Source organism: Neoarius graeffei, chromosome 1, assembly GCF_027579695.1.
Source record: "Neoarius graeffei isolate fNeoGra1 chromosome 1, fNeoGra1.pri, whole genome shotgun sequence".
Lineage (NCBI taxonomy): Eukaryota > Metazoa > Chordata > Actinopteri > Siluriformes > Ariidae > Neoarius > Neoarius graeffei.
This window is the reverse complement of record NC_083569.1, coordinates 103655959-103672674: the sequence shown is the minus strand read 5'-3', so window position 1 is coordinate 103672674 and position 16716 is coordinate 103655959. Positions and strand designations below refer to the sequence as shown.

General features: G+C 41.5%; 1 protein-coding gene across 2 annotated transcripts in view; it reads left to right on the top strand.

Moving 5' to 3' along the window:
• LOC132880299 (desmoglein-2-like protein) overlaps nucleotides 1–16716 on the top strand; it is a 352687-nt gene that overhangs the window by 117532 nt on the left and 218439 nt on the right. Inside the window, exon 13 of one of the 2 annotated variants that reach the window (XM_060913783.1) lies at nucleotides 3016–3579. The exons of the other annotated variant lie outside the window; for it this stretch is intronic. Coding sequence (XP_060769766.1) covers nucleotides 3016–3090 — 75 coding nt within the window. The 3' untranslated portion in view covers nucleotides 3091–3579. Of the gene's footprint in view, nucleotides 1–3015; nucleotides 3580–16716 lie in introns of those variants that run through there. 2 annotated transcript variants of the gene reach the window in all.

The following is a 16716-nucleotide window of genomic DNA, read 5'->3' as shown; positions in this document are numbered from 1 at the left end:
TTTGTGTTGGCTCAATTTACCCCACACAGTGGCTCATCTTACCCCGTGCATGGGGTAAGTTGAGCCACTTGACATTTTTTTTTTCAAGAGGTAATATCACTCTAACCATAAGAGCTTATCAATTATTTTTTGCTCAGATAGTAACAGTACACTTTGAAATTTGGTATGGTGTGTAGACTGGAAGCAAAAATGGCTTTAACATGTAGTTATGATGAAAAATGTAAAAAGTGGCTCATCTTACCCCGCTCTCCCCTATCTGTATGAACCTCAGAAAAAGAACAAACAGCATCTGGTAAATGATTTCAGCAGCAAATCATCAGATGATTCTCATGATGAAATCCGTGGTGCTTTGCAAGTGCAAAGTTGGGAAGGTAGGAAAAAGGGTTCAGCAGCTATCTGGTGATGATGTGGAAAGTGTGCCAAGCAGAAAACTGATATTGAATGTGTTTGTTGTAAAGACCACGACCTTTTATGTGATACAATACAGGCACAGTCATTGAATTATTTCATCTCATACTAGTGATATATCTATCTACTTACTTACTGTGTGAATACAGGTATAGACATGCAATGTGCCACAATTGTTTGTTTATTTGGTCTAAATATAGGCTAATGACAGCTTGAAGCCGAGTGCGAGTTTATAGCAGAGCGGAATAAAGCGTGGAGCACCAGACAATGAAATTTAGATCTTTATTTATGTAAGATAGATGTTTTTTTTTTTATCCAGTGCTTATTTTTAAATCTGCATTTTACAAAATAATATGAATTATTTTCTAACACTATAGTTTGATGTTTGTTTGAATGTTCTTTGTTTGAATGGTTTGTCTGCCGGTTGGGATGTGGCTCCGGACCTAGTTTTGGGTGTCGGTTTCCTTCAGGTCTTGGTCCGCTATGGGTGATGCCTGTGCTACTTGCTGTGGACTGTAGTGAGCTCATTGCTCTTTTAACATCAGGGTTGTCCAGCACTCTGTGTGGCAATGCTTCTGTGCTTGGTACGGTGTTCCGAGCAATGTTTCCCAGTGGCGTTGTGGTAGCTGTGCAGATGGTTTGGGACATATAAGTGCTCTGTGTGGCGGTGCTTCTGTGCTCACTTTGTGGATCTATGGCATGGTATTCCGGGCAATGTTGCCTGGTGGCGTCGCAGCGGCTATGCAGGCCATGTGGGATTTACTTTCGTTGCACCTTCTGGTGGGACTGTGGGTAGCTACACCATTGGAATTGCACCCTGACCCTTTTTTGGTGGACTTTTTTTTTTGTGATTAAGTGTCCTTGGGTGTGAGAAAGGCGTTATATAAGTTGAACTAATTGTTAATTATTATTAACACATTTTACATTCGGGCGGCACGGTGGTGTAGTGGTTAGCGCTGTCGCCTCACAGCAAGAAGGTCCTGGGTTCGAGCCCCAGGGCCGGCGAGGGCCTTTCTGTGTGGAGTTTGCATGTTCTCCCCGTGTCCGTGTGGGTTTCCTCCGGGTGCTCCGGTTTCCCCCACAGTCCAAAGACATGCAGGTTAGGTTAACTGGTGACTCTAAATTGACCGTAGGTGTGAATGTGAGTGTGAATGGTTGTCTGTGTCTATGTGTCAGCCCTGTGATGACCTGGCGACTTGTCCAGGGTGTACCCCGCCTTTCGCCCGTAGTCAGCTGGGGTAGGCTCCAGCTTGCCTGCGACCCTGTAGAAGGATAAAGCGGCTAGAGGAGATGAGATGAGACATTTTACATTCCTTGGGAGTTCCACTTTTAGCCAGTGCCTAAATACATACATACATACATACATACATTGAATGTCTATACTATTCTAGTTTATTGGCTTGCATGGCCTGAATCCTTTTTCTGTGGATAGTGTCGGAATATTGTTGGCACAGCATCAGGTTTGAGTCTAGCACGACCTGCGTAGCCCAAGAACTCGGCCTGTAGATTCTTTTCAAAGCGATCAGGCTCAAAATGCTCCTCGCAACCAACAGAATTTCTCCCAAAGAAGAGGGTTTCTAAAGTGTGGCCTGTTCCCAAATTGTGTCGCCACTGTTTAGCAAGTCGACAATGTTGCTCGGTTGTCAGCAATAGAAGACAGAAAAAATGCTTTCCCTTATGATGTTTGTTATTTTTGCAACCAGAAGCTTTACACTCTGCTGTTTTTCAAAAATGTTTTGTACATCCGGCTATATTGCGGTGTCGGGAGCAGCAACCCAACTAAGATACAAGAAACCTTGAGTGTGCAGGAACACAAAAGAATTTTAAAGCACTGCTTTATGCAACGCAGTGTGACAATACAGGGTAGTCAAAATGCATTTGTGTAAAATGTTTATTTTTTGCTGTGGGCATTCTTTAAGATCACAAATAATGAATAGGAAGCCAAACAGGATTTGCCCTTGAAGATGGCAGATTTTATTTGGATCACAAGGAAGATCAATATGTTCAAGCTACATAGCAAAAGGTAAACATTACTATGTGTAAAGCAATAAAAACAAAACATTAAATGGCTGCTTAAAACTAAGATGTTGCTTCTTGAGTTAACCAGAAAAAAGACTGTTGAAAAGAGGAAGAAAGTTTCAGTCACTACTAGCTTTCTACTTTTTTTGTGATGGTAGATATGTGATTTTCAGACAGAGACATTAATCATTATGTCTGTGGCTGCATTAGACAGTTTGATGTTGTACACTATCTTTAGCACCACCCACATATCCATGCTCGATTCACATGGGATCTAGACAAACAAAGTAACCAAATTCAGGACGAGAAGCTTGTCTGGAGGATTATTGCTAATTCACAGACCACACCACCCAGGGGCAAAGTGCTGTAAGTGATGCAACTTGCCTCATGGTTAAAAGTTTTTGGATATTAACCATGCCAAAGACATCCATCACTGGGAGTCCAGGAGAGTGTAATTGCTCTTGAAAGAACTGACTATATTTACAATGTAGATTATTATTATGTTTTAATTCTAGCTGTGTAAGTGTTGTTGAAATCCGACCAAAATTACATGGTAAACTGCAGTGTTCTATCTCCCTCTTTCCTCAGGAACTACCACTGCTATTTCAGAGACCCATTGACAGCAGCGGGAAATTCGAAGCTCAGTGGCAAACAACTTGTTAGGTCAAATTTTATTATCAGTAGGTTAAATCAAGATATATGTAGATATATGTAAGTTTAGTTAAGTATTAATTCTTGGCTTATTCTGTGTCAAAATTATATTAGTTGAAACGACCTTAGTCCGGCTGGACATTGTTTGGGAACATTTTGTTTATTCTTTGATATGAATGTGTATTTTGAACAGAGAAGTGTCTGAAGGTCTGTTTTAGTGTCAGATCGACTCACACACACTCTGAAATGGTAGAATTAAAGTTCATGTTAATTCATTCAGTTGAAACCTAGGTCATAGCTTCATAAAAGCTATGAAATATACTGAAATATATTGAAATATACTATGGTAGTGATTTGGATCCCGTAATTAATGAATGCATTCCGTGATTAATGTTAGTTTTATAGTTCTAGATTAGTTTCATAATGACATTATAATTATAATTAAGATCTTATGATTCTAAGGGTTTTTAGTTTAAAAGCATTAACCTAATTTAGTTAATTAACCTGTTAGTTGTTTAATTGTTCTCTCTCTTTCAGACATATTCTCATTGTTCTTGTGGTTAAGTTGTTCTTATTTTTTATGTTTATTTTCTTATAACATTCCTTGTTTTAGCATTATTAAAGACATATTGTTATTTGTTATTTTGCTTATGTTGATGAAATCAGGATGTAATTTACTGACTTAACACACATTCATGTGTTAAGAAATTATGTTAAATTATTAGATCCTTTCTGTGCAAACTAATGTCTTTGACCTTCTCTGAATAGACTCCGTAGACTATACATTATCTGTGTTTAGACATTCCATGCTCTAACCATAATATTTATCTATCTGTACCTTACTGTCATCAGAAATATGTTTTTATATTATGATTGATTCAAGATCATTACCCACTTCTACATAGACGCACACCCATTACACACACACACCCCTCTCTGAGGTCACATACAAACACACACACATTTGACAGACACAATAGCCGTTTGGAGAGATTATGATTTGTTATAAAAGGTGTTTGTAATCTTTCATCTTTGACGAAGTGACTGTGCGAATAAACTGGCATGTGAATCTCTGATTCCTTGTCTGTTTTCTCTCGACCTGATCATTCTCGTCCTCGGCCAAGGGTGGCCCACGAAGGAATCGGGGTCTCTGACTGGGGTGAACCCCAACACAACTGAAAACTGGAGAAAGTATAGACGGGAATCTGAAGAGCAATACATAAATCACCAGCGGCATGTCAACCAGTATGAGGGTGCCTATGTTGAAAATGCAATTGTAAATGGAAGACATTCTGAAAATGTTACAGTGGACACCCTTGAAAGCATGGCTTTAACCGAGACCTTGTTCGGCAACTACTTTGTAAAGGTTAGTATTTTTTCACAACCCAAAAGAGAACAGAACCTTAATACAGAATAACTGCATGTTATGCATTAATTAGTCTCACGGTGCAGACATGATCTCAAAGTAGTGGCAGTGTATAACCACAAACATACACACTGTAATCCAAGATGGCTGAGAAATTGTGTCTTGATTGGAAATTGAGTTGAGATTTAGAGAGTGCCTGTTGGCACAGTGTGTTGTTCACACTCATTCATTCATTCATTCATTCATTCATTCATCTTCAATAAGCACTCCATCCTGGTATGGATCACAGTGGATTTGGAGCCTGGGTGTGAGGCGTAAATACACCCTGAATGGAACACCATTCCATCCGAGGCCACCATGCACACACTCAAATCACATACTTATTCACACCTAGGAACAATTTAGAATAGACATTCCACCTACCAGCATGTGTTTAAAGAGGTAGGAGGAAAAAAAAAAAGAGAACCAGCAGGACAGCTACATGGGCAAAAACATGGAAAACTCAGTGGGAATCTCAGGAGCTGTGAGGGCCCTACTCTATTACAGTGCTACCCTGTTTGTGCTCAATCTCACCATAATTCACTGCCAAGTTTTTGAAAGGTTGTCTCTCGAAATGTGTTCTTTTAGAGATAAGACTATGCCTTCATAACATTTAATTTCACTTTATGGCAAAGGATTTAGGTGGAATATTAGTTTTCACATATACACAAACGCTGCGAATACATTTAAAAAAAATGTTTCTGAAGGTGTCTTTTTACATCTACAAAAGATGCAAAAAAAGAATTAAATTCCATGAAAAGAACCTCCAAAAACTTTTTAAGGGTTTCTTTTCATATCCTGCTATTTGATTGAAGCCTACAAAGAATTTCTTTGGTCTGACAGGTTGACTGATGAAGTTGGTGTTGTGTTTTCTTTTTTACTCTCCAGCTGGACCAATCTGATCTTATTTCGAGTGTAAATGTAGTTGTTATCTGCTGTGTGAATGAGACATAGTTTAGCAGTGTTGAGTTCTGATGTCCTTTGTGTTGTTGCAGAAAGCACTGGATAAGTGAAGCAGGAGGCTACTGAATACCAGCTGCTGAGGTTTCATGATGAAACCTGCAACTCAGTCACAGGCTCCTTAGAGGACCTCTGTGACTATATAGATGATGAAGATGATCTGGATTTCCTTGATGACCTCGGACCTCAGTTCAAAAGGCTTGCTGAGATTTGCTGTGGCTCAGCCATTGAATTCGAGGCCAGCTCCACTTCCATGCCTCCCAAAATGGTCTCATCCAGTTCATAAGTGGGTTTCAAAGTACAAGAAGCTGTTGGTGGTGTCCACAGTAAGGCGCCCTCCGTCTCTGCATCCAGCTACTCCTCTACTATGCAAAATGCCCAAACTACAAATTATAGAGAGAGTATTATCAGTGGAGGCACCACATCAGCAACCACCATAGGCCAAACGCTGCTCGTACAGCAGCCACCTGTCTACGTTTCCCTTACCCCTATGTATGTGGTGGAACAACAACATCCCACCCTTTTTTGGCTTCTGGTCCAGTACCAGGTGTTCAAGAACGCAATGTGGTGCTGGTGGAGAAAGAGGGTACCAACATGGTAATGGCTGCCCAGTACACCCTTCCCAGGCTGGGGTTGCAGCAAGCACATACTAAAGTGCTGGTGGATCCAGGTATTGGAGGCACAGTGGTGCATGGGTTCTCAGGCCACCCTGAGCCTCAGGGCACTATTTCTGGTACCCTTCAGGTTGTAGACAGCATGGAGCCTCTACATGTGGTGCAGAGCTTCTCGCACTCCAGCATCAACAAGAATCAGAGTATGAAGGCCCAAGGGGAAAGTGGAGGGATCATGGCTTTTGGAAATGCATCAGTTATCCCAAGTGCCCTTTCAATGTCACAGTAAGATGTGTCCCTGTTTATTGTGTCAAATGGTAGCACTCACAAAGAGATGACAGAGGAAAGGGTTTCAGTTGTCGAGAAAAGTTTCCAGTCAAGCTCCACCTCCTAATGCCTTGACAAAGATGCTCAACATTTTACGTGCAGACCCATATTTTCATGATTCAGCCGTTTGTTCTGTGAAGAACATCCCACAAACCTGATTAACCAGAAGATCAAATTTACACTTAATAAAGAGAAACATGAACAATTTTTCAAGATCCATGATTTAATTGAGAGAGATGGGCATAATTAGTCAAATAATGTCACATATCTGTGAGGCTGTTTGTTATAAAAGTTTAATCAGGATTGAGTAATTGGGAAATTGTTTGTAGTGGCAGTGTGTTCGAGTATTCAGCTTGAATATCCATCACTAATAATGATCAGGACAGGCTTTTTAGGAGGTTTTGATATCCTGATGTGTATTTCCTGTAACTTAGATGTGTATCAACCATTACATGTATCATCAGTTTATTTCTCACTTCAGATAACAGATAGTGAGTTTTGATTATTTGATTGATTGTTTCTCTGTTACTTTTATATTTCTAACCCAGTAATGAAAATAGATTGCAAGATTGTGTGCTTTTGGTATCTGACCTGGGTAAATTTGTGCTGTAAGCGTGCTAAATATCTCTTCATGTGCCAGAATAAACAGGAAGCCATGCTCTGTGTCTTCTTTCGAATTTGAAACCAGTTTTTCTATGAAAGATAAGAACGTTCCCTCCCTAATCTGTTTTTGAAGATGTTATCTGTAGATGGAAATATTCACCTGTGTTTTTTTTAAGCAAATTATGGTGTCAAGCTGGGTGTTGTCCAAGACTACGACCCTGTCCATCATCTTCATCTCAGTTTATCAGCAATCGGATCGACTGCATCCCAAACAATACACTGTAGAAAATGTGTTTAATATTATGATCACAGTTCATTCTTGTATTCTGTCCCTTTAGAATGCAGTATGTGCATGTGCTGATGTCATGTTTTAATATCAAATCAAGTTTATTTGTATAGCGCTTTTAACAATAAACATTGTCGCAAACCAGCTTTACAGAATTTGAACGACTTAAAACATGAGCTAATTTTATCCCTAATCTATCCCCAATGAGCAAGCCTGTGGTGACGGTGGCAAGGAAAAACTCCCTCAGACGACATGAGGAAGAAACCTCGAGAGGAACCAGACTCAAAAGGGAACCCATCCTCATTTGGGCAACAACAGACAGCCTGACTATAATATTAACAGTTTTAACAGGTATAACCCTCAACTGTCCTCATGGGGCCGTCCTTCACAGGAGCGGTGCGATAAAACTCCGACCAGACACAGGGCACCAGGATGGATCAAGCAGGTCCGAGGGGCAGAAGAGGCCAGCATCTCAATCCCAGGATCAACATGTAACTCAGAGGGACAGATTGGGGGGGGGGGAGAGAAAGAAAACACGTTGTTAGGTATGCCCTAAAAATGACAAGTATTAAATCTGTGTGGTAGGCTCGCAGAGACGAGAGTCTTTACATCAGGCATAACACACAACAATGGCATGTTAATATGGTAAAATATATCATGACCTGCTCTGGCTGGATGCTTGATTGGGTGATGGGAGCACACTCCTCAGCAATGATGAGATGCAGATGGGACCCTTAGGGCTGGCCAAGACAAGTCAGTTACATTTCACCGGGTCTGGGACATGCGACAGAATGTCTGACGGCCGATTCCCTGCAGGCTACGATAGCGAGTCGAGGTCTCCACCCTCTCCACCAAAAGATTTCCTGTTGACTCCCTGTAACTCAGAGGGACAGATTTGGGGTGGGGGGGAGGGAAAGAAAACACAGGTTGTTAGGTATGCCCAATGTCACCTGAATAAGTAGGAACAGTATACATATTGCACCGAGTACAAGCAGGGACTCCGGCAACTAACTATGACAGCATAACTAAAAGGAGAGAGCCAGAAGGTAACACAGGCATGAGGGAGCCCCGGGACATAAAGCAGCCAGCCACTACACCGTCAACAAACTCGAGTGAGCAAGCGAGTGGGGACTGACAGCATCCATACATCCCAGTTTACCAAAACACTCTATGTCTGAGGACCCTCCAGATCTACTCCTTTACCTCATAAACACCATTAACAAAAGGCTTGACTAAACAGATATGTTTTCAGCCTAGACTTAAATGCTGAGACTGTGTCTGATTCCCGAACATTACTTGGAAGGCTGTTCCATAACAGTGGGGCTTTGTAAGAAAAGGCTCTGCCCCCTGATGTAGCCTTCACTATACGAGGTACCAGCAGATAGCCTGCACCTTTTGATCTAAGTAGGCGTGGTGGGTCATAGAGGAGCAGAAGTTCACTCAGGTACTGTGGTGCGAGACCATTTGGTGCTTTAAAGGTCAATAGTAGTATTTTATAATCAATACGAAATTTGATTGGGAGCCAATGCAGTGTGGATAAGACAGGCATGATGTGGTCATATTTTCTAGTTCTAGTAAGGACTCTTGCTGCTGCATTTTGAACTAACTGGAGCTTGTTTATGCACTTATTGGAACATCCAGACAGTAAGGCATTACAATAATCCAACCTGGAGGTAACGAAAGCATGGACTAGTTTTTCTGCATCATGCAATGACATTAAATTTCTTATCTTTGCAATATTTCTGAGATGAAAGAAAGCTATCTGGGTGATGTTATCAATGTGAGTTTCGAATGAAAGACTGGGGTCAATAATCACTCCGAGGTCTTTTACTGCTGCACGTGAAGAAACAGAAAGGCCATCCAGAGTTACTGTGTAATCAGAAAACTTACTTCTAGCTGTATGTGGTCCTAGTACAAGTACTTCAGTCTTGTCAGAGTTAAGCAGAAGGAAATTAATAAGCATCCAGTGTCTAATGTCCTTAACACATTCCTCAATTCTATAAAGCTGGTGTCTCTCATCAGGTTTTGCAGAGACATACAACTGTGTGTCATCAGCATAACAGTGGAAACTAATACAATGTTTATGAATAATATCGCCCAGAGGTAACATATATAGAGAAAAAAGCAGTGGACCCAAGACAGAACCTTGTGGAACACCAAACTTTACCTCGGTACGTCTAGAAATATCACCATTTATATCAACATACTGATAACGATCAGTTAGATAAGACCTGAGCCAGGAGAGGGCCATTCCCTTAACTCCCACAACATTTTCTAGTCTATCCAGAAGAATGGAATGATCAATGGTATCAAATGCTGCACTAAGGTCAAGCAACACAAGTAGCGAGACACAGTAGTTGCTTTAGCACGGTGGTGTAGTGGTTAGCACTGTCACCTCACGGCAAGAAGGTCCTGGGTTCGAGCCCAGCGGCTGAGAAGGGCCTTTCTGTGTGGAGTTGGCATGCTCTCCTCGTGTCTGTGTGGGTTTCCACTGGGTGCTCCGGTTTTCCCCACAGTCCAAAGGCACGCAGGTTAGGCTAACTGGTGGCTCTAAATTGACCATAGGTTTGAATGTGAATGGTTGTTTGTGTCTGTGTGTCAGCCCTGCGATGACCTGGCGACTTGTCCAGGGTGTACCCTGCCTCTCGCCCATAGTCAGCTGGGATAGGCTCCAGCTTGCCTGCAACCCTGTAGAACAGGATAAGCGGCTACAGATAATGGATGGATGGATAGTTGCCTTAGCTTTCATCATGGCTTATGAAAACACCACAGTCATTTTAAAGAATTCCAAGGTATGAAGGTGTGTGATGGTGACAGATATATGTGACTTGTTGAACATATGAAAGCATTGTTCGTGTCAAGTATGACTTCATAATTGTGTTAAATTATTAAATTTCTGAACCATTTTAACCTGAGAACTGGAAATGTGCTAGAATTTTTAGCTCATCCAGCTGACGAACAAAAGAGATTGCTGAGGACCTCAGAAAAAGCATTGCTGATGCTCATCAGGCTGGAAAAGGTTACAAAACCATCTCTAAAGAGTTTGGACTCCACCAATCCACAGTGCGACAGATTGTGTACAAATGGAGGAAATTCACGACCATTGTTACCCTCCCAAGGAGTGGTCAACCAACAAAGATCACTCCAAGAGCAAGGCATGTAATACAGTAGTCAGCAAGGTCACAAAGGACCCCAGGGTAACTTCTAAGCAACTGAAGGCCTCTCTCACATTGGCTAATGTTAATGTTCATGAGTCCACCATCAGGAGAACACACAGAACAACAATGGTGTGCATGGCAGGGTTGCAAGGAGAAAGCCACTGCTCTACAAAAAGAACATTGCTGCTCATCTGCAGTTTGCTAAAGATCACATGTGCAAGCCAGAAGGCTATTGGAAAAATGTTTTGTGGACGGATGAGAACAAAATAGAACTTTTTGATTTTAAGGAGAAGCGTTATGTTTGGAGAAAGGAAAACATTGCATTCCAGCATAAGAACCTTATCCCACCTGTGAGACATGGTGGTGGTAGTATCATGGTTCAGGCCTGTTTTGCTGGAACTAGGCCAGGACGGCTTGCCATGATTGATGGAACAATGAATTCTGAATTATACCAGCAAATTCTAAAGGAAAATGTCAGGACATCTGTCCATGAACTGAATCTCAAGAGAAGGTGGGGCATTCAGGAAGACAACGACCCTCAGTACACAAGTCGTTCTACCTAAGAATGGTTAAAGAAGAATAAAATTAATGTTTTGGAATGGCCAAGTCAAAGTCCTGACTTTAACCCATTCGAAATGTTGTGGAAGGACCTGAAGCGAGCAGTTCATGTGAGGAAACCCACCAACATCCCAGAGTTGAAGCTGTTCTGTACGGAGGAACGGGCTAAAATTCCTCCAAGCCGGTGTGCAGGACTGATCAACAGTTACCGGAAACGTTTAGTTGCAATTATTGCTGCACAAGGGGGTCACACCAGATACTGAAAGCAAAGGTTCACATACTTTTGCCACTCACAGGTATGTAATATTGGATCATTTTCCTCAATAAATAAATGACCAAGTATAATATTTTTGTCTCATTTGTTTAACTGGGTTCTCTTTATCTACTTTTAGGACTTGTGTGAAAATCTCATGATGTTTTAGCTCATATTTATGCAGAAATGTAGAAAATTCTAAAGGGTTCGCATACTTTCAAGCACCACTGTATCCAGCTATGATATGATGCAGCCTGATGCAAAGTAGAGTTATTCTTACTATCCTATTTCCAATGATTACACCTTTTAAGTTAACATTTATCTGTTTATAGTTACATCTAAATGTTGCACAATGCAGTGCCAGCCCAAGCTAGGGTCCAAAGCAGAGTTTGAATTGGGGGCCCCTGACAGAGAAACATGTTTGGCATGCTTGAAACTGGTACAGGCTGTTCTTATTGGTACTTGTTTTGGCTAGTTAAATCTTTGAGATTTAACTTCGCTCACACATCTGCTCTCTGTTTCCATGAGGTTATTCTGGCCAGTGATGTAATGTTCCATCATCCATTGATCTTACTTTGTCATACACAGATAACCTGGCTTCATAAATCCCATCTTCCAATCATTTAGCTACAACACTCTTGAATTTGGATATATACTCATGTTTGTCCTACAATAAACTGAGAAACATCTCTGAACAGCTGTGTCTGCGTCAGTGACTGTTGTTCCTGGATCCATAAGGAAGAATCGCCTGGGTGGCAGATGTCTACATTCCTAAATCATACTTTGTCAATTCAACCTCCTTCAGTACAGACACATCAAAACCGATCAATCCCCCACTGCCTTGGTGCTGCTAATAATATCGACTATTGTCAATGCTTGATCATTCACACGTGTCTGGAACAGAAGGTTATTTTCATTACAGAAATATATACCCAGCAACAAGTTAATTTTAACTAGCTAGCCAGAGAAATGAGGGAGAATCTCACTACTGTTATATTTTGCTAACTAATTAAAAATTAGCTTAAAATGATAGCTGAACATTCTTCTTCCTTCTTTTCGCCGGTGGTTCAGTGTGGGCCGGCGGAGAAAAAAAAAAGCAGTTGCGCGCTGGCCTTTAATATGATAAGCAATGTTAACAGTTTCTTAAAGAAACTGTTAACATTGCTTATCATATTAAAGGCCAGCGCGCAACTGTTTTTTTTTTTTTCTCCGCCGGCCCATACTGAACCACCGGCCCACCGGGAAAACTCCCGCTGGCCAGGTAACATCTTAAAAAATCCTTGTCTTAAGAAACGAATTTAAAGAATGGTAAAAAAGTGTGTCGCGTACAGCTGTTCTAAAAACAACAAAGACGGAGTATCTCTGCTTCAGTTCCCTGATCCTGATAAGAATAATGGATACGATCTCGCTGAGTGGAACCGGCAAGTAAAGCGGACGAGGGCAGACTGGTGCTAGTTGAAGGCTAGTGCACATATTTATGCTGGTGAGTGTAAAGGGAAAAGTGGTTTTTATAGTCCATGGGAGAATCTTGAGGCGCGCTTTGAACGAGCTTCCCGAACCTTTAGGACAATTAAAGGGTTCTTTAAACAAGAACTAGACGATCCCTGGACGAGTTCCTGCTTTGCACTTCTATGATACAGCCGTGACTGTCCCCATTCAGGCCCGCATTTTTCTTCTCCCCAAGCTCCGAACGCACACAAAGCAGACTTTGACAGCTGCAGTCATTTCCGTGTTGTTGGAAAGGCCGCTTGAACGCCATCGGTTCGCCCTAAATATACTGCCGATCACGACGCACATTTCGGCCCAGACCTCTGATTTAGTAGAAAAAATGTTGTGCATCGACTCACCTCGACTGGAACATGATTCACTTTCGTCTTCAGACGCAATTTCGTCTGAATAATCGCTGTCTGATTCACTCATTTCGCTTGTGTTTATACTGGATGCTGCCATCCTGGTCAATTTACTACGTCATCGGTCACGTGACTCCCGACTGGGATTTCTAGGAAATGCTTCCCAGAAGCTCGGTTTTGTCGCTCAAATACACCCCTTTGATGGGGAAATTTTTTATTTTTAATTTGCATACATTGAATATATACCCTTATACTACATTTTCATCAATAGTGGGTTCTAAAATTCTAGAACTACTTTAACTGGTGACTCTAAATTGACCGTAGGTGTGAATGTGAGTGTGAATGGTTGTCTGTGTCTATGTGTCAGCCCTGTGATGACCTGGCGACTTGTCCAGGGTGTACCCCGCCTTTCGCCCGTAGTCAGCTGGGATAGGCTCCAGCTTGCCTGCGACCCTGTAGAACAGATAATGAGATGAGATGAGATCTAAAATCGACTACAGCGCTTATAATATTGCCACCTCACAGATACAGCGTTCAGTCCTGAGCTTGGGTTAATACGTGTGTAGTTTTACACGTACTCCCCATGTTTGTGTGGGTTTCCTCTGGGTTCTCTGGTTTCCTCCTAGTACCGTCCAAAACATGCATGTAGGTGGACTGGTTAAGCTAAATTACACATAGCTGTGAAGGAGTGTGTGAATGACTGTGTGCATGGTGTCCTGTGATGGACTGGCCTTCTCATGCCTTGCGCTCAGTGTTGCCAGGACAGGTTCTGGATCCAGGACCAGGATAAAGCACTTACTTTGGATGAAAGAAGAAAGCTTGTTCATATGACAAAGTTCAAGAGATTAAAGAATTGTCCACCTTGCTGAAAAGTACAATACAGTCCAGAGGTGTCCATAAATGCCGGTGACCGGCAGTTTTCTCTGCCTACACAGACGGTCTGCGCCGGCTACTTGATCCCAGAAAAAAAAAAATGGCTTTCAATATTCAAGCGATTTATATCATCTCCGCTGCCCATAATTTGCTGCAAAGCCAATTATTCCACCATGATATCGTCTTCGATTCAGGCCTTGCATGACCGGAAGCGGCGCCATATTTGTTGATCGATTCTCGCGTTCTGATTGACTGAGCCAGACCATGTGGCCACGCTGTAGCGTATGTAGTTATGTTACAGAGCCAGGCAGCATACTACAGAGGGTAACTGAGAAAGCCAAGCACACACACACACATCTGGAGGGAAATTTCATACAGAGGTGCATGAAAGTTTGTGAACCCTTTGGAATTTTCTATATTTCTGCATAAATATGACCTAAAACATCATCAGATTTTCACACAAGTCCTAAAAGTAGATAAAGATAACCCAGTTAAACAAATGAGACAAAATATTATACTTGGTCATTTATACAATGATACAAATATTGTACTTGGTCCAGTACAATGTCTGTTGTTGCCCAAATGAGGATGGGTTCCCTTTCTTCCTCATGTCATCTGAGGGAGTTTTTCCTTGCCACCATCGCCACAGGCGTGCTCATTGGGGATAGATTAGGGATAAAATTAGCTCATATTTTAAGTCATTCAAATTCTGTAAAGCTGCTTTGCGACAATATTTATTGTTAAAAGCGCTAAACAAATAAACTTGACTTGACTTGGCATTGAGGTCATAACTCTTGAAGATATTGTACTGGACTACCCTATATTTGGAGGGGTTTCTAATATATTGACCCCCACATGTATGTAAATATGAAGTACAAAGAATTAGAAAGACCCTTCAGTATAATGCAGTTCAGTACAACACCAGATTTAACTATTACCGCAGTAATCAGCATATAGTGGAATGTACAAATTTCTGACAATATTAACAAAAACTGAACATTATAACCTTAAATGATTAAAGCGAGATGGCCTTTCAATTTCAGAAAACTGGTCAAATTTAGTTCCCTCTGAAATTTGATCATTGTGATGTTCGTTTATTTCTGCAATATCGAAAAAAAAAAAACCAGGCTATTCTGTGGCTGGGAAGTTATTTAATTTCAAGGGACTCCCGAGCAAATAATGTGCATGAAATCCAGTGGCGTGCACAGATAGACACAAGGTGGCGCTCAAGCACCTGCCCCTCTGCCCTCTGTCCAAAAAAGTGCCCTTTTGAATTTTTTATTTTTTTTTTACAGTTTACTGAGGCCAATGTTGACATGATCTTTTAGAAAAGCCGCGGCATTAAAAGCGTGTGTGAAAATAATGTCCCGATGTGTGCCCCCTCCGCACACACACCGGACCTCTGTCTCTCTTGCTCTGTCACGTGAACAAGTGTGCAGTGCATTCAATGTGAGGTTGCAGCAGCATAGCGTCCTGGAAGCCACGGCCTTGTCGTAGCGCAGACAACACATCGGGCAGTCAGTCAGCTCTTCCCCTGCCCCACCAGCCAGGTAACACATGAATCGAGTGAAAATGTATTGTTTGCCCTCTAAGCCCAAGCTGTAATTATTTTGTCGTGAAGTAGCCCGTCGCATACAGAAACAACTGCACATAAGTATTATATTTTTTGCTAGACCATTTTCAGATTTAGGTAAATAAAAATTTATTTTTCTATTTTGTTCAACTAGAGATTCCTGGCAAAGTCAAAAAGCCTTGATGTAATAAATTAACATTAAGTGGTTGTTTTACACCTTTAAAAACTAAAACAGGTCAGTGGCAACCCAAACACAAGAGGAGGGTTAAATCTCAGACTTTTATAATAAGGTGTTCCACATGCGCAAAAAAGTGCCCTTTTTTCCCCCCAGAGCACTTGCCCCCCAAAATGTCTGTGCACGCCACTGATGAAATCGCTCACTTCACGCAGTTAGGTAGACAGAGGAAGTCTGTGTGCACATATGCAGGTTTATCTTCTTTTGGGTTTTATGGCAGTTGGCATCCACAGTGTTGCATTACTGCCATCTATAGGTTTACCTTTGACTGTGCACTGACAGTTACATCATTCTGTTGCTCAACAAACAACTGATCACACCAAGGTGCTCGCTGACCGCCGATATTTCTTAGTTTGGTCCTGCATTTCCTTTCCTTCGCAATATAATGTCTTTTCTTCTCACTTTCCGTTACTGTAGTCGGTCTTTCGCATTTCATTCGTGTCATGTTATGTGCAAAATTGTTTTGTGTTTAGCGACACCCGCTGGTCATTTTAACATGGCAGTACAGCCAGTTTCTGCTTGCCTAAAGGGACTCTAGTTCATTGGTTTAGAGAGGTCATGTGATAAGGAAACTACTTTCAGTTCAGCCATTTTTGTCAAATCGTAAACAGGAGAGCACGTTGGTGTATCAATGTTGTATCCCATGCCATCTGCTTGTTTAAAGCCTTGGGAAAGCATTGCTTGTAATGTTGTTAAGATAACGTTAAGCATTAGACGTATATGTGTATTTTGTAGATTGGTGCACTTTGCACGTGTTGTGACGCTGTGTAACATAAGCAGCTCACCCTACCGTGTTACAAGGTTCAACGTTGTAATATGCTATGTAAAATAAGCAGTCTTACACTCAAGAAATGTGTACTTACATATAAACTTTATTTAGATTATTTACACCGTTTGTGTATGAGAAATGTACGATTTGTACCAAGTATTTAGACTAAAGGAAGCT